Genomic DNA, 23,662 nt, shown 5'->3' on the forward strand with positions numbered 1-23,662 from the left:
GCTCTCAGCAGCGGCATACGTCTGTGTGTGCGGGGAGTGACAGGCCCTGACTCACTCGGTCTCTGTTGCCCTCCTTCTCATAGAACCCTGTAGATGGGTCATCGCAGACGCGGAAGGGGTAGGAGGGACGTGAGGTGTGCCTTTTGTTCTTTTCAGCCGTTCGCTTATTCTCTTGTTCCCAGTTATAAGTGGGGACCCTAGGCCTGCTCCGTCTGTGGTTTGTCTTGGTGCCCAGGAGCAGCTGTGCGTCCGTCAGACACTGGGGGGTCCCGGTCACTGCACCCCTGGCCGCGGCACAGGGCGGTCCCAGCCCAGGATTTCTTCCAGTGAGGCCCCAAGTCTCCTGGGGGAGGGGGTCCGCTTCAGCACCGAAGGCGGTTAATAGCCGGTGGTCTGCTTCACTTACAGGATAACAAGAAGATGAAGAAATCTCTGGAGGAGGAGCAGAGAGCCCGCAAAGACCTGGAGAAGCTGGTGAGGAAGGTTCTAAAGAACATGAACGATCCCGCTTGGGATGAGACCAACCTCTAAGGAACGTCCTGGGTTCTTTCTCGAAGACTGGTTACGAGACCAAGCTGGAGCCCCGTGACCACAACCGAGTGACTCTCAGGACCGCAGAGCAGGGCTGTACGGAAGTCCTCTTGCCTTCTGTGCGTAGAAAAGCTGCAGCTGACCCCGGCCGTGGCGTTCCTGAAGAACCAGCGTGAGGCATAGACGCCGAGGCCGGACTGTGCTACCTGCCTCTCAACATCTCAGTACCTCATTTTGCAATAAGTGCAGGGACTGCGTCTGGTCTTTCAGGCTTTGATTGAATATATATAAATGTTACATATACGCTGCCTGTAAATGCTCCGTTTTGAAAGCGTATCCGTGGTTGTCGTGTCGGGGCTGGTGGCTGTGCTGCAGTCCCCCTCCACTAACCTCTCTGGTCCCGCGCACTGGGACGCGTGCTCACGCACTCGTGGGAAGCAGAGTCTGGGGAGCGCACAGGTGTTCCTGGGAGATGCCTGCTCTGTTCTCCGCCACCGCAGTGCTCCGAAAACGCCTCCCACTGCAGTCTGCCTAGACAACTCACCTTGTTCGTACCTGCAGAGACACCTTCATCGCGCTGGAGAGTCTCCTGGTAAAGCAGTACCGCAGTCACTGGCGTGCGGCACTCTGGCTGAGCTCGGGGGTCTGGGCCTCAGCCCCGAACACAAGAAATCGCGTCTGCCGCCACTGTGTCCAGCGACAGGTGTGCACGCGTCCGCTTCTTGTGAACACCTGAGCGTTGGAGGGTGTCCGGCCCGCTGGGGGGGGCCTGACGTGTAGGCTGGTTTAATACCTTGGCCAGGTGCACTGTCTTGTCCTCCCCCGAGAGAGCAAGCTCACTAGAGCCTGTAAATAAAGTGTGTTATTTATTACACGTCGCCGCAGCCCACGAGGGTGAGCCGTCCCGCGGGTGGGGTTTCTGTGTGAGGCCGGTCTGACCCCGAGACCTGCTCTCCCGTTGGGTGCAACAGGCAGAACAGGCAGGCCTTCCGTGCTCGCTGAAAAGGCAGTGTTTCCACTGTTTCAGCAAGAATGAAGCAATATACGCCTGAGATTCCCCTAAGGAGTGAGAGCTGAAATGTGCCCCACCCCCCGCCCCACCTCCACCCCCGCCCCACCTCCACCCCCGCGTCCAGACAGCAGGGGGCACAGAGGAGGAAGCCTGTCCTCTCTGCAGCCCCGGGCGGGCGGGAAGCCCGGCCTCGGGCCCAGCTGGTTCCTGTGCTCTGCCCCCTGCCCTTCTGAAGAGGCCGTTTTTAAAGTGAGATAATCTTCTGCAGAGAACAAGTGTCGTGTCTTTAAAAACCAGAATCCCAGCACATTGCGTCGGAGACGTCTCAGAAATGCCCACGTGGCACCAGATGTGACTCTGTGAGCTGCGCCCTCTCACTGCATCGGACTGTCTGATGTCCCCGAGCTGGGCGGCTCGGTCCTTGTGGTCCTCGGCCCACGGCCTCACTCTCGGGCTCCCCGGCTCGGCCGTTACCTGCTCAGCGGGTGCGCCTGGGGCCCGACGTTGACCTGCCCACACTCGACCTTGTTACGAGAATTGCCGACTTCCGTACTCAGCGTTGTGTTCATTAGTGCCGGGGCCAGAAGAGGTGGTCTTCGGGGATTTTTGGTAAGCCCTGTCTTTACGGTAGTATCTTTTGAGGATGCGTAAGACATTGCAGTGGGAAACAATCCAGTTCGAGTGTACTGAAGTTTGCCGTCTCGAGCAAATTCTAACTCAGGAACCACTTCATCACCTGATCTCTCCAGCACTTTGTGACGGCATTGTTGCCGCCAGCACCCTGGGACGGGGCTCTTGCAGAACCTGCCTTACCTATTGATTTTAGCACCCCTTCTCCTGAAGGGGTGACCGTTGACATGCTTGTGTAATGCACTACCTTTTCTTCCCGTGGATCCAAGGTTTGACTAAGCTTTTGAGGGAGCAGAGAGCATGCGTCTGAGCAGCTCTTTCTAAAAACCTGCCCTGTCGTAAATGGACTGCACCCGTTTCTCCGTGTGACCTTCTGAGGGGCTGGGGGGTGGATGGGGGACGTCAGGAAGGGGCCCCCTGCCTGCTGGAGTCACCTCTGCTCCCACCTTTTGTGGATGAGGAGACGAAGCCATTGCCTCGCCTGGGACGGGAAGCGCTTGGAGGCGTGCGCGGCCCTGGGACGCGCTCTGCGGTGGGACGTGCCGGCCCGCGTGCGCCTCCCCTGTGGACTCCCGATGCCCCCCCGGCCCCGTCCTCATTTCTCGGACATGGAGAGTCCCCGTTCACAGCTGTGGGGACACTTCACGAAATGCCACAGGCGGTGTCCTGGCCTTGACTACTCATGCTACATTGTTGTAATTATTAAACTATTTTTCTTATGTTACAGACGTGTCACTTTATCTGTGATGTGTTTTTTTCGTGTGTGTGTTAACCTTTACACTTCCTTTTGATTTTTTTTTTATACCTTAAAATTCTGGTTTGAATTTTTGGCACTGGAAAATACCACATTTGCCTTTACAATCTAGGGTTTGGGAACACTGGACGATAAATAAAAATAGAAAACAAAGTTTGGGGGCAGGAAGTGGAAGGAAAGGCTGCCAGACGCGGCCTCCGCTTCGCCTGCCGTCCGTGGACCGACGGCTCCCGTGCCGGAGTGCCGGTAAACCGAGCGTGGGGCTCGATGGCTGAGCGCCGCTCTCTGGGTTCTGTGGGTCCCTCTAGAGCGTCGCGTGGCAAATGGAAGTGGCCTCTGATGCAGCCTTGCCCATCGCCCTACACGCCACCCCGTTTAAGGAGGCCAGAAACCCGCGTTCAGGGGAGAAGCCAGGCGGGCGAGGCGGGGCAGAGGGTTCCCGGTGCTTCTCCTCCCCCAGCGCTTCCACCCTCGACCTGAGGACGGAGCTGGTGGCACGGTTGTCACAGTCACCGTGGCTTAAGGGAACGTTCGGGTAACTCGGGAACCAGGGTTTGTCACGTTTCGGTCGGATCTCAGGGAGACGAGCGGTGGACGTGTGTCTTGGCAGACAACCCAGTCTGTCTGTCTGTCCCTGTGTGTGCGCGGTCCTCAGGGTCCTCTGGTCAGGCCCCGGCCCTCCAGACGGCTGGCCTGCAGGCTGGTGAGGACAGACCGCAGGCCCCTGCAGCTGCGAGCTGGCGCCTCCCCCTTAGGACCTGCAGCCCCGTGACGGGGCCTAGAAACCTCTGCGCTCTAACGTTTCGACAGAGCTGGCCAAGTTCCTAGGGGGAGTGTTAGACGTGATGTCCTTCCCAGCTTCACGGTTCCAGTTCCTCACGAAAGGGAGGGAGGGAGGTTTAAGTGCCGCCTGAAATGTCCTGATCTGTTCACACCGACGCCACGGGCTCCACGATGAACTCGCCACCGGGGGAGGAGGCGGTGCCGGCGTTTCCCCACCCGCCCCCGTGACGCCCGTTTTGTCCCCAGTCTACCCGTCACCGAATTTCTCCTTTATCTGGCGGTAGTTAGAAAGCAAGTAAACCCCGCCCGCAGTCTGCCATCCCCACCGCCAAGGTTCCTCTCCAGCAGAGGTTCCCAGGGCGCCGTGGATGGGACTGCCCCCCGCCCTGCTCCCCGGGGCCCAGGGAGCCACCGCGCTGGCTGGGGGAGGACGGGGGCGGGCAGGGCAGCGGGCACGCGGGCCGCTCGCCTTCCATCCCGGGAGGAGCCGCGCCAGCCCGCCAGTGCCCCCGGCCCCCCGGCCTCCCGGTCCTGGACGAGGCCCTTCGCTTGGCCGCTGCTGCTTGCGTGGCATCTGACTTTTTATTGCAGAAAATTGAAGCCCGTGTAGAAGTAACAGGTGACCATTACTCCCCAGGATTCAGGCATGTGGCCACCACCTGCCGCTCTGCGGGTCACACACCAGCAGTTTGCCGAGTGCTTCCTGTGAAGGGGCTGCACGTTACATCACTGTAGGATGGTCCTCTCTCATTTCTGGGTTGGAAGGTGCCAGGAGTTTCCAGTGTTTTCTGGAAATCCACCAGAGGGAGGGGGAGGCGCTGGACAGTCTGAAAACTGCCCCACAGGACAGGATGGGGACAGCGTAGGTCTTTTGAAGGTTTCCTTGCGTGCGGGTCACGCGAGGCTGCCTTTTCCTAACACCGGCTGGATGCTGATCACCTGGGCTCCACGGGGGCTGAAGTTGCGCCGTTCTAATTTCTCCCTTAGATGCGGTATTTGACGAACTCGATTTTACTTGTAAAGGGAAGTGGTTGGCGCTTAACTGGAAGGAGGCGGGAAGTGGCGCCGCCCCTGCACACGGCACCCCTGCAGGAGCGAGCGCTGAGGAATCCGCTCAGATTCTGTCCTGGCCGTGAGGCCGAGCACGTGGCGGGGACCTGGGGCTCCAGCCCTGGGCGGCGTGGCCCGCGGTGCCCGACCCAGGCCCACCCACCTTTAAGCCACCGCCCTTGGGTTTGTTTGGTCCCCTAAGAGCCGCGTTAGGTGTGTGTTAGGGTTTGGAGGCTTCCTTCTCTGGCTATTGTCCCAGCAAGACTGATGACACAGGTGCTGGTTTCCCGAGGCTGCTGTGACAGGTACAATGAACTGGGTGGGTCCTGACAGCAGAGGCTGATTCTCTCACGGTCCTGAGGCCCAAAGTCTGGAGCCCACCTATCGGGGGGCCTGGGTCCCTCTGGAGGTGCTGGGGGAGGCCCCTTCCAGCCCCCGTGGCGCCCGTCCCAGAGGTGCCCGGCTCTGCCTCTGTTGGCACGTGGCCGTCTGTGTCTTCTCGGCGCCCTTCTCCCTGTGTGTCTGTTTTCTCTCCTTGGTAGGACACCAGTCATTTTGGATTAGGGCCATGGCAATGACCTCATCTTAGCCCAGTGACATCCGCAAAGACCCAGCTTCAAACGGCGTCACGTTCACAGGTACTTGGGTCAGGACTTGAACGCATCTCCTGTGGGGGACACGACTCAGCCCGTCACAGGTGCTGGCCGGTCCCCGCCTCCAGCCTGAGTGGGGTACCTGCCCTCCCAGAAGCCGGCCTGAGTGTGGCCGCAGGTTCTCAGCTAAACCCCACCCTGATGTTAACCAGGGAGGGGAGTCGCGCAGGGTCCCCAAAGGCTGTAGTGGGTCCCAGCAGAGCTTCTCCTGTTCTAGAAAAGCCAGGGCAGCTCCCACGGTTCCCAAGGGAACACCACTCGGTCCAGGACAGCAAGCATCTTGCTTTCTAGCTAAAACTGTATCACAGGAGAACAGGGCTCGGCTGGTAAAGGGAGACCTTCGCCCAGGTCACGCTGGAGCTCCCCCTGTGGCCCGTGAAGCCTCCATCCTCCGCAGGCCTGGCTGGTTCAGGGGAGTGGACGGCAGGTCATGGGCAGCCCAGGCACTGGCCACCACCCCGAGATGCCCCCAGGGTCTCCCCATACAGCATGCTCGGCTCTCGGGTTATAGCCGCCCGGTGGCGGAAGTAGCAGCGCGTCGTCCTGGGGTCCCCGGGCAGTGGGTTCCTTTCTCTTCTTTGGGTCCTACCAGCACCGCTGTGACCTCCTGAGCCCCAGGGCAGTCCCCACGCTGCTCCCTTGTCTCCACCTGAGTCAATCCTTTGAAACCTCAGATCCCATCTGGCCTCGCCCCGGGGGGCCCGACGTGACCCCGCACCCCCCAACCCTGGGCTTTCTCAGCCTCCTGTGCTGACCCAGCCTTCACATGGCTACATGTGACCGTCTCCACCGCTTCCCGGAAGCTCGTTGATAAATGCACTTGAACTCTCTCCAAGGTGATCTGAAGTCTGAAGTCCCCAGGAGGGGACCCAGCTGCCTACACTCCTGGTGGGGACGGCGACTGGGGCGGCCGCTCTGAAGACAGTCTGGCCATTCCTCAGAAGGTTAGCCTTGAGTCACCACCTGACCCAGCCAGGCCACGCCCAGGAGTGTGTCCAAGGGAGGTGGAAACACGTGCACACAAAACTCCTACGTGAAGGTCCACAGCTGCATTCCACATAACAGCCAAAAACGTGGAACAGCCCAGACGTCCGTCAACAGAGAAACGGATCAACGAAACGTCTGTCCGTGTGGTGGACTTCCTTCAGCCGTGGAAGGAGTGGGGCTCTGGCACGCGCTGTCACGCGGGTGTATCTTGAACATGTCAAGTGGGAGGAGCCAGACTCAAAGGCCACGGCATCGTGTGATTCCACTGACGGGACGCGTCCAGAGGCACGAGTCCCCGGACTCGGGGTGGGCTAGTGGTCACCGGGAGCGGTGGGGAGCGGAGCTGCTGCGTACCACACGGGGGCTTTTCCTAGGCTGCGAGGGCGCCGTGCTGGGGAACGCAGACCGTGGACGCCGAGCGCCGCTGCAGCGTACGCTCCAGACGGGTGAGTTGTGCGCAGCGGGCGGCGGTGCAGCCTCGGGAGCTGCCGGACGCCCACCCTGACCTTCCAAGTCTCCAGACGTGCGCGCCGTTTACTGGGCATCAGCCACGCGACAGTCACGTGCCTATGCGTGTGTGTCATCACCTTGGTTTCAGAAGAGGAAACCGAGGCCCTGGGAGGCTTGGTCGCGTGGTCACGAGGAGGAGCCAAAGCCGCTTCATCTGGCGCCAGCGTGCTCTGCGCCATCCACCAGGGCCGGGTCACTCCCGCGGCTCCACCCCACAGGCTCTGACCCGTCCCCCTCCCACGTGGCTTGCCCTCCCCTCCCTGGTTCTCCCTGTTCCTCGTCCCATCCGTCCATGACCTCGAGTGACCTTGACCCTCTAGGCCTCGGCCACCTGCTCCCCGGGTCAGGCACACCTGGGCTCTGGCTCCCACCGTGAGCCTCCGGTCCGCCCTCGGCTTCCCCCCTTGCCCTCTCCTCTCGTCACCATCACCCGCTGGGCCTGAGCAGTCCTGTCTCCTCCCCTCCCCTCTCTGCCCCCACCCCCCCGGGCCCAGTGTCCACCTGTCCAGCCTGGCCTCCCCTCTCACCGCGCCCATCGGGCTACCAGTCGCTGACTCTAATTAAAAGGACACACGGAAAGCACTCGACCGGCCCCGACCCCGGTCCCCCCTCTAATTTCCTCCTACCTCATTGCGTTATCGCCAAGCTCACTCACGCCTGCTTAGAGTCTGTTTCAGCACAGCCAGGGTGATGCTGTTAAGACGTAATTCACCTTCCCTCTGCGCAGAAGCCTGTCCTGATGCCCGACTTCCCTCGGCGTGAAGGCCAAAGCCCCCCACGCCACCCACACGCGTGCTCGTGCTTTGGCCTCCGTCGCCTCTCCTCTGCCTGCCTTCCCTCGAGCCGCGCCGTGTCCTCCCGGTTCTCAGATTCACCAGGCAGGCCTGCCTCACCCCGGGGCCTGGGCACTTACTGCTGCCTCAGCCTCGCTGGGCCCGGTTCTGAGGATGAGCCTGGCCGGCCGATGGGGTGGGCGTCGCTAGGGAAAGGGGCTGGGGTGCGGGGTCTGGAGGCTGCCGGCCTCCACTCCTGGCCGGGCCCCCTGTGTGATGCCGCGGGGCCTGTGTGACATCACAGCCGCGGGGCGGGCCTTCCACTGGCCAGGAGCAGTGGGGGGGAGGCGGCGGCCGGTCTCTTGTTTGATCCGAGAGCTGCTGTCCGCGTGAGCGTGACCGTGAGCTGTGTGGCTGGAGCTCAGCCGGGGACGGGCCCGCCCGGCCTCCTCCCTCCCTGGCGCAAACTGCGCTGCGGCCCGGCCTCCGGGTCCCCTGTGCTGACTGCCGTCTCCCCCAGGTTCCCTTGACCCCCTGGCTGTCCTTCAGCTGCTGCGATGAGATACGCTCCAGAATTCAAGAAGTCCCCCTCGCACCTCCTGAAGACATTCGCCGGTAACAGGCCGGGCCGCGCGGGGCTCCGGGGAGGCTGTGCTTTCCCAGCCACGAGGCCCGGCGCAGGGGCGGCGGGAGGGTGCGCGGGGGCCGAGCGGGAAGCGGGGAGGGCCAGCCCGGAGCGGGGGGAGGGCCGTGTGCGTCCCGTGGGAACACGTCCTGTGCGGAGGGGACGGGGCGGGGCCTCGGGGGCCGGGGACACGCAGCCCTTGAGGGGTCGTCTGCGGGTCCAGTTCAGCCTGGCAGTCCCGCAGCTTCGCACCCACACTGCCCCACCGCTGCCCTCTCTCTCGACAAGTCACCCTTCCAGGGACCCCTCGGAGGGATGCGCCCTCGAGTGACCCAGGGGTCCGGGGCCTCGGACACCGGGCCAGGCGGAGGGCAGCAGGGTGGAGCCGCTCCCTGGAGAGGGCAGCGTGGTCATGGGGCCGAGATGGGGTCACACAGAGGTTCCCAGGAAGGAGGGCCCAGCTGGGGGTGGGCGCCACCGCGCAGACGGGGCCCAGGGAGCCTCCCCAGGTGCTCGCTTCCCGGAAGAAACGCTCCGCGGAAACCTGACGTGAAGAAAAATGCCTAAAAGCACGCGTGGTTTCCCAGGGAGGTCCCAAGGGAATTTCCCCCAGTGGGAGGCTCTCTCCCGGGGACCCGGGCACCCTGACACCCTCCGGTGCCCTGACCCTGCGCCCTGGTCTGTCTGGGGAGCCCTGATGCAGCCACACGGGACACGTGCCCCTCTCACATCTGAGACCCGCGTCACGTGCTGGGCTCAGGTCCAAACCCACGTGTCACTTGTCTGGGCACAAGGGTCCAGACCTCCTGAACTGCAGAAGCCAAACCAGGGGAAGGAGGTGGGGAGGGGACCCACGGGGCCGTCGCAGCCGGGCCAGGCCATGCAGGGGCTCTGAGGGGCCGTCCGGGTGCCGGGTGTCCCTTCCACCTGGAAGCTCGGGTCTGGGAAGCGCCGTGGATTCGGGAACCCAAGAGGACCCCGACGAGGGTATAATGGGTGTGGGATGCCCCACGGTCCAGGGGCACAGGGCCGGCTGCCGTGCTGCTTCTCGAGCCCCCCTTTTCCTTATGAGCCACTCTGCAGGAATAACCCAAATGGTCTTTGCGGCGCTTTACAGTTTGTAGGGCGCTTTCGCAGAAACGATTGCAATTTTCACGGCCCCTCTGTGAGGGAATCAACGTTGGCTTTAGACCGACAGGCAGAGTGGACAGAGGTGCACAGTAGGTCAACAGCGGAGAGCACAGGCCGCACGGCCAGGTCCCCGGGTCAAGCCCTTCCTCCCCACACTGGCTTGACCTTCACTCCCTCACCTCTAACACTGGCGGGCGTGAGGAGGGTCTCTGCAGAGGGGCTGCTGGAACGATCAAAGGAGATAGAACTTGGAGAAATCCCCGAGGGGGCTCCTTGCAGCCCTGACACACTTGAAGCAAAACCCAGCACAGCTCACGTCCCCTCACAGTCGGCAGGGACCGAGCCCTCGCCCAAGACCTCGGCGACCACGGCGACCACAGCCCGGAAGCCAGCACAGCCCTGCCCGCCCCGGGCCAGCGGGCCGGCTCTGGCTCCCAGGCTCCGGCTGCAGGGCGTCCCCAACTCTGTCCAGCCTTCCGTCTGCAGCGGTGGCCTCCGCAGCACAGGCCCCACGACGTGGAGGCCGAGGAGACGGGATGGGGCGCACCTGGAGTAGGGGTGTCCTGGGACACGGAGGAAAGGGCATGGGAGGGCGGCGGGTTTCCTGGAATCCCACAGTCTGAGAGAACAAACTCCCCCCACTGACCCGAGGAAGACGGCGTTCCCTGGAGACTCAGGAAAGGGTGGGCCCTGCTCCGCGCCCGCCTGGGGAGACCGTGTTTACTGCTGATGGGCACCTGCTCAGAGCTGAGACCCTGCGGTCCTTCGCCCTCCGCTGCAAGGCACGTGCCTTCCTGGCACTATACTTTCTGTCCTTTCGATTTGACTTTTAAATTCTGAAATAATCCTCATGTTGGTCATTTTAACTCAGTCTGCGCTTAAATGTGGATTAAGAACATGTTACTGCCCGAAATCCCAAACACCCATTGTATTAGGTCTTTGTTTCCCAATTCCTTTGTGGAGCGCTGAGCCCGGCGAGCTCTCCGCCAGGATGCGTTATCTCCTTAATCACTGGGGGACCGTGCATTATTCTGTGTGTGTCATCAACTTGACATTGTCGTGGTCAGAAATCTAATTCATTCCAGATCTGAGTTTCAAAGTGAGACGTGTATGATGCATAATGAAAACTGTAACAAAACCCACCACGCAAACCCGCGAGCTCCCCCTCCCTGCCCCGCGTTCCTTCGAGTCAGAGGGGGCTGTGCATCGGGGTAACGTCCGTGTGTGTCTGCTTTGCAGTGTGCGACATCCCTCTGTACAACATATGTGACTACAACGTCACCAGAGATCGGTGCCAGGAACTCGGGTGCTGCTTTTATAAAGGCATCTGCTATGAGAAGGCCATTCCCAGTAAGTATCCAGCCAGGCCCGCCCTGGCGGACAAAGCCACGCAGGCCAAGAACGGCCTGCTTCCCTCTCCCGGGTCTCCGTTGCTGTTCGGGCCTCTTTCTTTGTTCCGTGGTCACATCGCCCTGCTCGGTGCAGCTGCAGGAGAGACTGCTCTGAGGGCCTGGGCCTGGGACTTCAGCCACCGGAAAAAGTCCACTCCCGGGTGGGCCAGACGTGCTGTTGAAGAGGCTTATTTGAGATCCCTCCATCCTGGGGGGGGGCGAGAGGGTGTAGAAGCCTGGGTTGGAGGAGACGGTTCTGCAAAAGCAGCTGGCTCGGGGCGGGGCCCCTGCGGCTGTGCGCGAGGGGAGGCCTGACCCAGGCGGGAGCTGGAGCCCTGAGGACCCAGGACAGACCCCCAACTGGGGTCAGGATGAAAATAGACCCGACACTGAGCTCGGCTGCCGGTCCCTGAAGCCCAGGATGCGCCTGGGGAGGTGGAACTAGTAGGGGGGCCTGGGATCGGGAGGGGGCCCGAGCTGGGGGGGAGGCCGGGCCCTCCCAGTCAGACAGCAAGGGAGGCACCCAGGACTCAGAGGGCAGCAGGAGGGGCGAGGGGGGAGGAGGAGGTGAGCTGGGTCTCCTGGCCCAGAAGGGATGCCCTAACGACGCTTTCTGGATACTTCCCCACACTTCTGCCTCTGGAATTGTCTAAATTAGTATTTCCAGACACTCAAATTCTACTTGACGGTTGATGCTTTTCCTTGCCCCGTATGCATCCCTTTTAGAAACGGGGGTGAGGGCTCTAGGACTTTGGGGAAGGGGTAAACACGTCCCTGGAACAGGGCAGCCTGCAGGAGACCTCACCGGGGAGGAGGAACGTGTCCCCAGATACAGAAAGCTGGCCATGGACCCTCAGCTCCAATGCTCTGAGAAATGTGTCCTGTACCCTCCTCCGCCCTCACCCCTCGGGGGTCAAGGGCGCAGCTGTGTCCTGTGACTTTCCGGGATTTCTTCTTCCCTTGTTTCTCCTCTGCGGTCCCAGCTGGGCTCAGCCGCCCACCCCCAAGGCCTGCCTTCTCGTTCCTAGACACGGGAAGTCAGAAACATTACCCTCGGGGCAGCCCCATCCCACAGACTCAAAACCTTCCGCCAGCTCCTTCAAGAAGTGATATTCTGAGCAAAACAAGAAGCTAAAGCATCGGCAAGATCCGGGTTCAGCCAAAGGGAGCGCAGTGTCTTCCTTTTATGGTGGAGATTTGGTGTGTAGGGCCAAAGCGGAGTCAGTTTAGCTCAAAAAGAGGCAGAGAAGAGGCCACAACGAACACTCCTCATAGCTGGGAGGATTTTCTGGTGACAATTTCTCCTTCAGCTCTTGAGTTAGAAGGCTTGGGACCAGATCTCCTTACTCATCCCACCTGCCACCTTCAGGGACCCCAGTACCCCTAGGACCCCACACCCCTTCCCCTGTACCTGAAGATAGAAGCGATTGGAGGTTACCTCCTTCGGTTGTTATTTTTACTGAGAGAGAATTCTCATGCCGTAAAATTCACCCTTTTAAAGTGTATAATTCAGTGACTTTTAGTATATTCACAAAGTTATACACTATAAATTCCAGAACATTTTCATTATCCCCAAAAGAAACCTGCACCCACTGAACCATCACCCTATTCCCCTCCCCCTCCAGTCCCTTGTAACCACCAATCTGTGTCTATGGATCTACCTGTTCTGAACATTTCATACACATGGAATCATACCATATGGGGTGGCCTTTTGTGTCTGGCTTCTTTCACTTACATAATGTTTTCAAGGTTCATCTATGATGTACCATGTGTCAGTACATCATTCCTTTTTATGGCTGAATTATATTCCATTGCCTGGATGGACCACATTTTGTTTATCATTTGTTGATGGGCATTTGGGTTGTTTCCACTTTTTAGCTATTATGAATGAAGCTACTATGAACAAATGCACACAGATTTTACATGAACACGTTCTCAATTCTGGACCATATATTAACTCTATTTTAAAATTTTGAGGAAATGTCAAACTGGTTTCCAAGTGGCTGCACCATTTTACAGTCTAAACCAGCGGCATATGAGGGTTCCAGTTTCTCCATCTTCTCACCAACACTTTTCATCCGTCTTTTTGATTATACCCATTGTAATGGGTGTGAAGTTATATTTCATTGTCATTTTGATTTGTATTTCCCTAATGAGTAATGACGAGCTTATTTTCATGCGCTTATTGACTGTTTGTGTATCTTCTCTGGTGAAAAGTCTATTAAAATCCTTTGCTCAGTTTTGAACTGGGTTAATTATCTTTTTATCGTGGAGTTGTAAGGGCTATTCATATATTCTCGTAGACCCTTTTCAGATATATGATTTCAAATACATTCTCCCAAATCTGTTGACTGTCCTTTCACTTTCTTGATAGCATCCTTTGAAGCACAAAAACTTTCAGTTTTGATGATGTCCAGTTTATCTATTTGTTCTTTGGTTGCTTGTGCTTTGGGGGTTTTTATCTAAGAAACCATTGTCTAATTCAAGGTCACAAAGATTTACATTTAGGATGTCTTCTAAGGGTTGTGTAGTTTTATCTCATACATTTCCGTCTTTGATCCACTTTGTGTTCATTTTTGTACGTGGTGTGAGGCAGGGGTACAACTTCGTTCTTCTACAGATGTCCAGTTTTCCCAGAACCATTTGTTGATAAGACTGTTCTCCACTGAATTGTCTCCACAGCCTTGTTGAAATCAATTGCTCCTAAGTGTGAGGGTTTATTTCTAGACTCTCAATTCCATCCCATTGATCTATGTGTCTATCTTTAATCAGCACCGCCAGGCTTTGATCACTGTAGCCTTGTAATAAGTACTGAAATGTGAGTCCTCCAATTTTGTTGTTCATTTTCAAGATTGTTTAAGTTATTATGGGTCCTTTGAATTTACATATGAATTCTAGGATCCCTTGTCAATTTCTGCAAAAAGCCATCTGGCATTTTGATAGGGATTGTGTTCAATCTGTAGATAATTTGGGGGAAGGTGTAAAGGGGTATTGCTATTTTAGCAATATTAAGTTTTCTCGTCTTCTGAATAGTGGATGTTTTCCACTTTATATTGTTTTAAATTTCTTTCAATAATATATTGTAGTTTTCAGTATGCTAATCTGTTTTTCTTTTATTAAAGTTATTCCTACTTATTTTATTCTAATGTTATTGTAAATTGAATTGTCTTTTCAATTTTATTTTCAGATTGTATATAGAATCCTAGGTATATATGCAGTAGAATTGAAAGGTTGCTAGTGTATAGAAATAACATAAAATTTTTATGTTGATCTTGTATCCTGCAACCTTCTTGAACTTGTTTATTAATTCTTGTCATTTTTTAGTTTATTTCTTAGAATTTTCTACATATAAGATCATATCATCTGCACATAGAGATAGTTCTACTTCTTCCTTTCCAATCTAGATGGTTTTATTTCATTTTCCTGCTAGAACTTCAGTACAGTGGTGAATAGAGGCAGTGAAACTGGACATCCTTGTCTTGATTCTGATATTTGGGGGAAGCTTTCAGTGTTTCACCATTAAGTACCATGGTAGCTTGGGTTTTATTATATATCATTTATCAGGTCAAGGAAGTTCCCTTGTCTTCCTAGTTTTTTGAGTATTTTTATCATAAAAAGATGTTGGATTTTATCAAATTCTTTGCATCTATGAGCACCTCAGGTGTGGTCTTTTTGTGTGTGTGTGTTATGAAAAGCACTTTTAATTCTGTATAGGATTTAAAAGACAAAAGCATAAAAATAACTAACTATAAAACTATGTTAATGGATACAATTTATATAAAGATGTAATTTGTGACATCAATATAAAGTAGGGGTGGGGAGATGCAAAAGAGGTATTTTTTTGAATTTTATTTTATTTTATTTTTTATACAGCAGGTTCTTATTAGTTATCTCTTTTATACATATTAGTGTATATATGTCAATCCCAATCTCCCAATCCATCCCACCACCACCCCCCCCCCTCAGGGGTGGTCTTTATTACTTATGTAGATTTGAGTTACTATCTAGTGTCCTTTTCTTTCATCCTGGAGGACTCCCTTTAGTATTTCTTGTAAGGCAGGTCTGCTAGTGCTGAATTCTCTCAGTTTTTGTTTATCTGGGAATATCTTAATTTCTCCTTCATTTTTGAAGGATAAGTTTATAAAATTCTGATTTGACAGTCTGTCAGCACTTTGAATATTTCATCCCATTGCCTCTGCCCTCTATGGTTTCTGGTGAGAAATCTGCTGATTATCTTAAGGCTTCTTTATACACAGCATGTCGCTTCTCTTATGCTGCTTTCAAGGTTCTATTTTGACAGTTTATCATGTGTCTAGGCGTGGATCTCTTTGATTTTATCCTACTCAGAGTTCATGAGCTTCTTGGCAATGTAGATGAATGTTTATCAAATTTAGGAAGTTTTTGCTATTTCTTCAAATATTCTTTCTGCCCTCTCCTCTCCCTCTGGGACTCTCATCCTACATATTTGGTACACTCCATGGTGTCCCACAGATCTCTGAGGTTCTATTAAGTTTTCTTAATTTGATTTTCTTTCTGTTACTCAGACTGGTTACTCTCAATGGACTTATCTTCAGGTTTGCTGACTCTTTTGCCTGCTCAAATCTACCATTGAGGTCCTCTGGTGAGATTTTCATTTCCATTATTATACTTTCAACTTCAGAATTTCTATTTGGTTCTTTTTTAAAAATTAAATAATTTCTATCTTTTTGTTGATATTCTCCATTTGGTGAGATATCATTCTCATACTCCAGCTCTTTAGATATAGCTTCCTTTAGTTCTTTGAACATATTTAAAATAAAGTCTTTGCCTAGTAAGTCTAACATCTGGGCTTCCTGGGGGACCATTTCTGTGGATGGCCTTTTTTCATGTACATGGCCGTATTTTCTTATTTTGCATGTCTCGTATTTTTTGTTGACAGTAGACATTTTAAATAATATAATGTGGCAACTCTGAAAATCAGGTTCTCCTGCCTCCCCAGATCTCTTGCTGTTGCTATTGTCATTGTTTCATGACTTTTCTGGATGAATTCTGTAACGTCTGTATTCTCTGTGGTGTGTACTCATTGAAGACTCTGCTTGGTCAGCCTAGTGGTCAGACTAATGGCTGGACAGAAATCTCTGTAGACACCTGGAAACAATTATCTCTCAGTCTCTGCTGAGGGCCCTGTGTGTGTGTTGGGACCCACCTTCTACATTCAGCCAGATAATTCCCAACTCTACCTTAACCTTCACTTCCTGCTTGCACAGAACCTCAAGGTCAGCCAGCAGTGCAAGCTTGGAGCCTTCTCAGGTCTTTCCTAGGTATGTGCACAGCCCTGGACGTGCCCACTGCCTTCTAGGTTCCAAGGACTATGTCACAGCTTTCCAAACCTCCCTGTAGACAGATCATCCCCCAGGTTTTCCCTCTAAGCTTTTTGGTCAGCCTGTTGTTTGCCCCCAACTGCTATCAACCACCTCAGCCATCGTGATTCTCAACAATTGCCTCTGATTATTCCAGCAAATGGCTGAGGGAAAGGCTGTTCACACTACATGAGCTCCAAGTCAAGTCACATAAAGACAACCTTGTGAGTGGGATCTTCCAGTGAAGCACCAGATGGAACAAAGGGTGACCATTTCCTGGGAATGGGACTTTGAAGGAGCTTCAGTCCTGTTCCTTACCCTCCGGTGGTACCAAGCTGCTGGTTGTCACCAGGACTGTGGGCTGTAGGTTTTCATGACTGTCATGGAACTGGAGAGAGGGCAGGAGAGGTGGGAACAGGCATGTTAAAATGTCCAAATATCACTGTTGTTACTGAGATTCATCTGTTCATCTTGAATAAAGAGACTGCTGCAAGATTTTGGTTAATTTCCAAAGTTTTGAAAAAGTTTATTACCTTAATTTTGGCCCTTGTTCTCATTGCTTTTCTGAAGGAGGGTATTTTGGGGCAGGGGCTTCTGCTCTGCCATTTTTTCTGATGTCACCCTGAAAGTTAATTTTGGGCTTTAATGGACCTCTAGTCCAGTTGTACACAATGCGGTAGTGAGAGAGGTACCACAAGACATAGTGCTTTTTTTTTTTTTTTTTTTTTAAAGGAGTTCATTCTCCTCCATCTATCTCATTGTAAAACCCATGGCATCTTACTTGAGAGAGCTGGATGAGTCTCAGGTCTTCCACTGTTGAATGACCCACCACATTGCTGCATCCCAGCCGCTCGTTCACTGGGGGATGTGACAGGTACTCCTGAAGCTGATTTCATGGCACTGAGTGGTGGTTTGGCCATAATTTGCTGCTTTTTGCACTTGTCATCCTTTTGTTGCTTTGTGGTTTTAGCGGTTGGACACACACACATATCACTATTTGGAGAGCAGCCGATGATTAATCTGGCTCACTTCATTTCCATCACGGAGTTTTGCTTCTCAGAGGACTCTGGTGTCCTAGGCACGTATGCAACTTAATTTTTCTGAGACGTTTACCGCATGGGGCTCCTCAAATCAGGAAACTTTAACATCCAAAGGGTATGTGAGTTTGCTCCTTCAATCTTCTACATATAAAGAGGCAAAAGGCATTCAATTCCCAGGTCAAGTTACAGGCCAGGGCATAGTCTTTGGCCATTAATTATCCCAATTTACTCACATCCTAATGAAATGGAGCCCTAACAGCATAAAGCAGTGAAATGGATCATTCAAGGAAGAACGCAGCCAGCAAAGGAACAGAAATCCAAGCTGCTGCTGCTGCTTTTTCTTTATTTTTCATCTGTCCCATCCCTTGATCATCTTCTCATCAGAGTTTTATTGTGGGAGTTGGCCATTTTGTAAATGTTAGTATTTCAGACATCATTTAAATTAGAACAATCACCTGATGCCTGTCACTTATTTGAAAAATGAACCTTATTCTTTATAGCACCTTAATTATTAGTGTCCTTAAGGAACCCAGAAAAGAACACAAACTGAAGAATTTTTGTCCTTGCAGAGGGCTCATTGTTCTGTAAGTGGGTATGTCATTTTTGCATGGAGGCGAGTATTAATCCTTTTCCCACTCTTTCAATTATAATAAATGAGTTGTGTGAGCTAGGCTTTTTCTTCAGACTTCTTTCGAGCTCAAGAGGTTGGGCCATCTGTGGGAAGAGTCTGGGCAGTGAGCCCTGCATTTGGGTTCTCACTGTGCCCTCAAATTATTTTTCATTTCTTTGACATCCTTCTCATTCAAGACGGCGAGCGAACCTTTGTACTGTGTAAGTTGTAGTATTCGGTGACAGGGTATTATGAGTTCTTTGTGCACGTAATTCCATGTTATGAAAACCTTTCACCAACTTCTTAAATTGGCTGGTTTGAAGTGCACATTGTGTTGTGGCATAATCTGTATTATTAGGAACATGAACTTGGGGAATTAGCATTAGATCTTTGAGAAAGAATTGGGAATTCAAAGAGGATGACTTGCTTTCATTCCTCAGTCTTGATTGTAGGGTACAGTATTTAACCTGTCATTTCTTCTAAGTGTTTGACTTCAGTTTCTTCATGGGACTTGCTGAGACGATTTCAAAATTTTGTTTAACTGTATTTGGGGGAGGACTTGCCAAGATATTCCTTCAGTTGCTGTTGTTTCTGAGTGATCAATCATAGTATGTGTTTTATGATAAACCACACATATTGCTTGTAACAAATAGCGTGCTGGCCAGAGACTGTGCAGAGAGAATCATTGAGACTCAGTCTCTGCCTTCAGGAGCTTGACCTCAAGAACAAAAAGTACTCGCACATGTAAAGATGTAGAAGACATGCTGACAATAGAAAACTAAATCATTGACTAAATATGTGTGTCTCACTAACAGGGATTCACTTACATACAGACTCTGAATTTCTTTCACGAACCAGGACACAAAACCACACTAAGGAATATACACTCCTTGGAATTCAAGAATTCGTGGGTTGCCTTCTTGTCCCTTAAAAGCTCCTAATTCGCACTTTGTTTGTTTCAATTCCATTCATTCGACATCGTTAAAGCGTACTTTGTGTCAAGGCCTAGGGGACCCCCTATATTAGTTATCTATCGCCGTGTGACAGATGACCCAAAACTCAGTGGCCTCAGGCAACAACTTAGGGGCTTAGCTGGGTGGTTTGGGCTCAGGTGACTCATGGGAATTGTAGTCAAGATTTCAGGAGGCTGCGCCAGTCGTCTGAGGCCGGCCTGGGGCTGCACCATCTACCCTGTGGGTCTCACCTTGTCACAAGTCTGCCTGCACATCCTTCTACATGAGACGGTCTTCCCCACAGCCAGCGAGCGGCGAAAGAGCAGAGTAGGAGCCACGGTGACTCGGACCTCGCCTTGGGGGTTCAGAGGTCAGCCCCATACACCGCAGAAGCGTCTACACCACGGTGTAAATTCCAGGAGGCGAGAATCACTGCAGGCATCTCGGAGGCCCTGGAGATTCGGGGGTGGACCCAGGTGCACGCATTTCCACGGGAAAGGCCTCATGGAAAGAAAGAAGCCAACCGATCGGAAAGAGCCTCCAACAGGAAGTTTCCTAATTCGGTCACCATTGCGGGGAGGCAGACTGTATCCAGCCCCAGGTCTCCCCCCAACCCCGCCCTCTCCCTGTGAACTCCCGAGCATGAGCGCCTGCCATATACCCAGCCTCTGCTCGCTGAGCACCAGCAGTTCCAGGAAACAGCATCTGCGTTTCCATCTCTGAGCTATTTGGCTTCAACCCCTTTCAGTTTTCTGACTTCAGCCACATCGAGGACCCCCGTGCCCCCCACGACTGCCAGAGCCCCTGCAGATTAGCCAGTGCAGGTCCCACTGGAGTCATCCTCGCGTCCGGGGAGGCAGCTTTCTCTACAACCATCGCTTACCTTCTGTTCTGGGTTGGATTGTGTCTCCCGAGGAGAGATGCTAAAGCCCTAGCCTCCAGTGCCTGTTGTGTGACCTTGTTTGGATGTGATGTTAAGATGGGGTCATCCTGGAGGAGGTGGGCCCTTGTTCCAACATGACTGGTGTCTTATAAGAGGAGACACAGAGACACAGAGTCGGGAGACACAGACTCGGGGAGAATGCTCCGTGAAGGCAGACACACAGGGACGGCGGCCGTGTGATGACGGAGCCAGAGGTGGGGTGATGCACCCACATGCCCGGGGTAGCCAGGAGCCACAGGAGCTGGAAGAAGCAGGAAGGATCCCCACCTCCACCCCCCAGAACCTTCAGAGGGAGCACAGCCCTGCCGTCGCCTTGGCCTTGGGCTTCTGACCTCCAGGCTGTGAGCCAATACGCCTCTGTGGTTTCGAGCTGCCCAGTGGTGGCGCCCCTCCGTCATCACAGCCCCAGGAAAGCACTGCCCTAAGCGGGGACACTCTGTCTGATGATGTTATTACTGGTTAAGGTGGAACGGTTCAGAGGGAGGAAGAAGTAAGGGAATTGAAGCAAATCACGTCACTCGAGGTTGGCGTTTGCAAGCCCGCCGGTTGCCTTCCTTTGAAAGGGCGGAATGGCAGTCGGAGAGAGGCCAGCAATGCTGGTGGCCCAGCAAGTGTCACCGTGCACGAGCTCCTCCTGGCGCCGTGCTGGCAGGTGTGCTCGCGTTCGCTCCTTTCAAGTCCTGGCGTGAGCCTGATGAAGGGAACGTGGAGGGTGGGACCAGGGCGGAAGGCTGTCTGATCACTGAGTGCAGCAGCGCTCACGCAGAACTGCCGGGCCTCAGGAGCCGTGGGTGCCGCCCCTCGGTCGCCCGAGTGCCGAGCCGGCCGGCGGGTGGAGGCCCACCGTCAGTCCTCGTGGGAGGCTGGTCCCCAGGCCCGCCTGTGAGCCTGGGCGCCGCGAGGCCCCTGCGGTGGGGAAGCCCTGGGGAAGGCTTGGGGGGCTCGCCCAGCTCCTCCTTCCCGCTCCTTCCCCGGCGTGGAGAGGGGCCAGGAATTGACCCCAATGCATGCTCCCGCACAGGGAAGCGCCAGGGTAGCGGTTGCCCCTGGGGCACCTTGAAAGGCTCAGGTTCTTCTGTCGGGGGTGGGTTTTGAGAAGACGTGAGCAATTTGGGGCAGTGCGCACCCCTCGCTAATAAAGGAGAGCTCAGTCCATGAAATTTGACATCAGACCTGCGGGATTGGTCACCCAAAATCATCTCCTAATATTTTGGGACAATTGACCTGAGTATTGAGGGACCATTTCCAGGGAGCCGGAGGCAGGGCGCGGGCCGGGCACAGGAGGCAAGGAGGCCGCGTGCTGCTCTTTCTGGAGGACAGACAGACCAGGGATCCTCTCCCCACAGCTGTCCCCGGGGTCCTCTGGGAGCCACGGGCCACCCTGAGGGCCTGCAGGTGGAGCCTTCTTCCCTCCGCGAGTGGCTTGGATCCTGGACGTGTTTCCGGGGGGAGGAGGTGGAGAGGCGGGTGCTCAGGGCGGAGCTGGGCCTCAGGGGCAGGTGGAGGGCGTGGCCGACTCCGGGAAGCATCCCTTTGGGGATGGACCTGGGTCCAAGTGATGAACTGAAATTGCTTTCCAGCTTATGTGCAAGTGTTTTCCGCCTTGATCGTGATCATCGCCGGGGCCTTTATCATCACCATTATTTACAGGTCAGTGCTTTCGTTCTCTGAGCCTCACCTGCAGACCCGAGAGGGAGAGGAACTCGATGGTGCGGGCGGGAGGCTCCCCAGCCTTGCCATGGGGGACGAGGAGGGCCCTCTGTGGACGCGAGCCTGCTGGGGGGACCAGCCTATGTCCCCGGCGCTCTTGATAGCAATGCCAGTGGCATCGAAGGACACCTGACATCTCCAGGTTGGCTCGTCCCGCCTCAGCCTCACGGCCAGCGAGCGCTGGGTCTGCAGAGCCCCGGCCGCTGGTCCACACCCAGGCTGCCCTGTCCTTCAGCCTGTGATGGTCGTGATGCAGCTGTGTGCTCAGACCCGAGTCCCCGGGCGGTGGCAGTGGTGAGGACGCACCAGGCCCTGGCAGTCACCTGTGGTCCACGGGCGGGACTGGAGTCCAGCCATCATGCGGGGCCCTGGCACCTGTGACAGGAACAAAAGCCACTGAGATTAGTTGAGTCACTGCGTCCAACAAGGAGGAAAACCGCTGTCCTCCTCCGAGTGGTGCCGGGTGGCGTCTAGATGGACGGGCCTGGCTGTGACCTGCACGTGACGCTCCCTGTTCTGTCCTGGGAAGCCGGGGTGCCACGTGCCGAGTCTGTTTAGAGCACGTGTAAGAAACAAAAACGAAGACTATTAAGACAAAGCATTTATCTTGGCAAATACACGTTCATGATCATGAAGCCTGTGTTTTTAGGGGCACGTCCTGGCGGAGGGCTGGGCGGCCCAGAGAGTTTTCCACCCTTAATTTCTCTGATTGTGATAAAAACTCTCTTTCCATCAGAGTTGTCCAAGAGAGTAGGAGAGAAAAGAAAGTCCCTACAGAGGTACCTTTGTCCTCCAAGTCCAGTGCTGAAGTGGAAATGGTGCCCTCGGGCGAGCGGCCGGCGGGGTCGAAGGCCCCGAGCACAGAGCCGTCGCACAGGAGCCCGGAGAGCGGTAGGGAGGACGGTAAGGCGGCGGGAATGGCCAGCTTTACCTCCTCGGTGGTCTCCTCTGGTGAAGACACTCGGCAGCTATGTCAGCCCTTCTGCAAGTTGTACTTTTGTTTTAGTTTGGACAAAAGTCTATCTTCTCCAGCTGGGAGGGGCGGGTTTGCAAGGTGGATTCTGCCCTCCGCACAGGTTTCCCGTCCACAAGTCCATTCCCTCCTGGAAACATCGCCTTCCCTCTCCTGCCCTCCGTGTCCCCGCAGACACATCCTGCTGGGGCGTGGGCAGCGGGAGTGCCGGCTGAGCCACAGCCCAGGCGCTGGCTGGCGGCGTGAGAGCGTCTCCTTCTGCGGCGCCTGCAGCTGTGAAGTGTCTCCCCGCTGCTCTGGTTTCCAGGAAGCCCAGTTGCTTGTCTGGTCACTCACCCTCTTAGGCGGCCTTTGGCCGGGGCCCCTGGCAGGTTAGAGAAGAGTGTCCTCAGTGATCGGCTCTGTCCTGGGCCATGTTCGTGCGGGAACTCCGTCTAGGGCTCTTGGTATCACGGGTCACAAGGCGTGGCTTTCCTGGAGCAGTGAACGGCCTGCCCCGACGTCTTCAGGGACCTGGACGAGGCCCCTGGCGGATGTGCGGGCCCGGCGCGCACCTTCTCGGGGTGCCCCCTGCGGGGAGAGGTGCAGATGCTCCTCCCCCGGGAATGAGTGGAGAGACTCGGGACAGCAGAGACACCCCGCCACCAGACTTGCTTTGGAGTGAATCATGGCCAAGTGTGTGCCATGTAGCTGTGTTCACAGGCCTTGAAGAAATTCCCCTGGGGTGGCCGAGCATTCCATTCAAAAGCCACTTCTTTTTATTTTGTTCTTCATCCCGCAGCACTGGCCATACCAGAAGACGAAGAAACTGAGGACTGAGGTGCGTGCTGGGGACCAAGTGAAGATGGGAGGGAATCTCTGAAAGAAATGGGGCAGCGGGGGAACGGCTGTTGAAATACGTTATGCAATGGCCACCCGATGAGAAAAAATAAAAATATCTTGAAAGCTTCGTGTTCTGTGTTGTGTACCCAGGGCCGGAGTTTTACCTTCAGAGGCAGGACGCCGTCGGAGCTGAGGCCATGCACCAGGAGCTTTCATTTCTGACGCTTGGCTTGGTACTGACCCCGGGACCGGCAGCTCACAGTGCTGACTCAGCACCGAGGCCCCCTTTGCAGGGCACAGGCTACAGCCACTCGTCACCGGACGGGTTGCCACTCAGACCCACAGGGAGGGCAGGCCTTGCCCAGCAGGAGCAGCATGACACCCCCCAGGGTCCCCCTCCCGTGACAGGACGCACATGGGTTCAGCGTGACTGACACATGCT

The 23,662-nt window shown here is 54.8% G+C and overlaps 2 protein-coding genes across 20 annotated transcripts in view; both read left to right on the top strand.

Moving 5' to 3' along the window:
* The window catches only part of ARHGEF7 (Rho guanine nucleotide exchange factor 7), a 125,878-nt gene extending 122,981 nt beyond the window's left edge, over nt 1-2,897 (top strand). For all 19 annotated transcript variants that reach the window (XM_082365218.1, XM_082365199.1, XM_082365215.1 and 16 more), the window contains one exon: nt 409-2,897. In XM_082365218.1, coding sequence (XP_082221344.1) covers nt 409-531 — 123 coding nt within the window. In that variant the 3' untranslated portion in view covers nt 532-2,897. The remainder of the gene's footprint in view (nt 1-408) is intronic.
* Nucleotides 2,898-7,476: 4,579 nt separating this feature from the next.
* On the top strand, nt 7,477-23,343 carry TEX29 (testis expressed 29). The gene is made up of 5 exons (XM_082365236.1): nt 7,477-8,298; nt 10,679-10,789; nt 21,296-21,365; nt 22,162-22,328; nt 23,180-23,343. Exons 1-5 carry the CDS (start codon nt 8,241-8,243, stop codon nt 23,215-23,217), a joined length of 444 nt encoding a protein of 147 aa, XP_082221362.1. The 5' UTR covers nt 7,477-8,240; the 3' UTR covers nt 23,218-23,343.
* The last annotated feature ends 319 nt before the right edge of the window (nt 23,344-23,662 follow it).

The sequence above is a fragment of the Balaenoptera borealis genome, assembly GCF_965194805.1.
Source record: "Balaenoptera borealis genome assembly, chromosome: 18".
In the NCBI taxonomy this organism is placed as follows: Eukaryota; Metazoa; Chordata; class Mammalia; order Artiodactyla; family Balaenopteridae; genus Balaenoptera; species Balaenoptera borealis.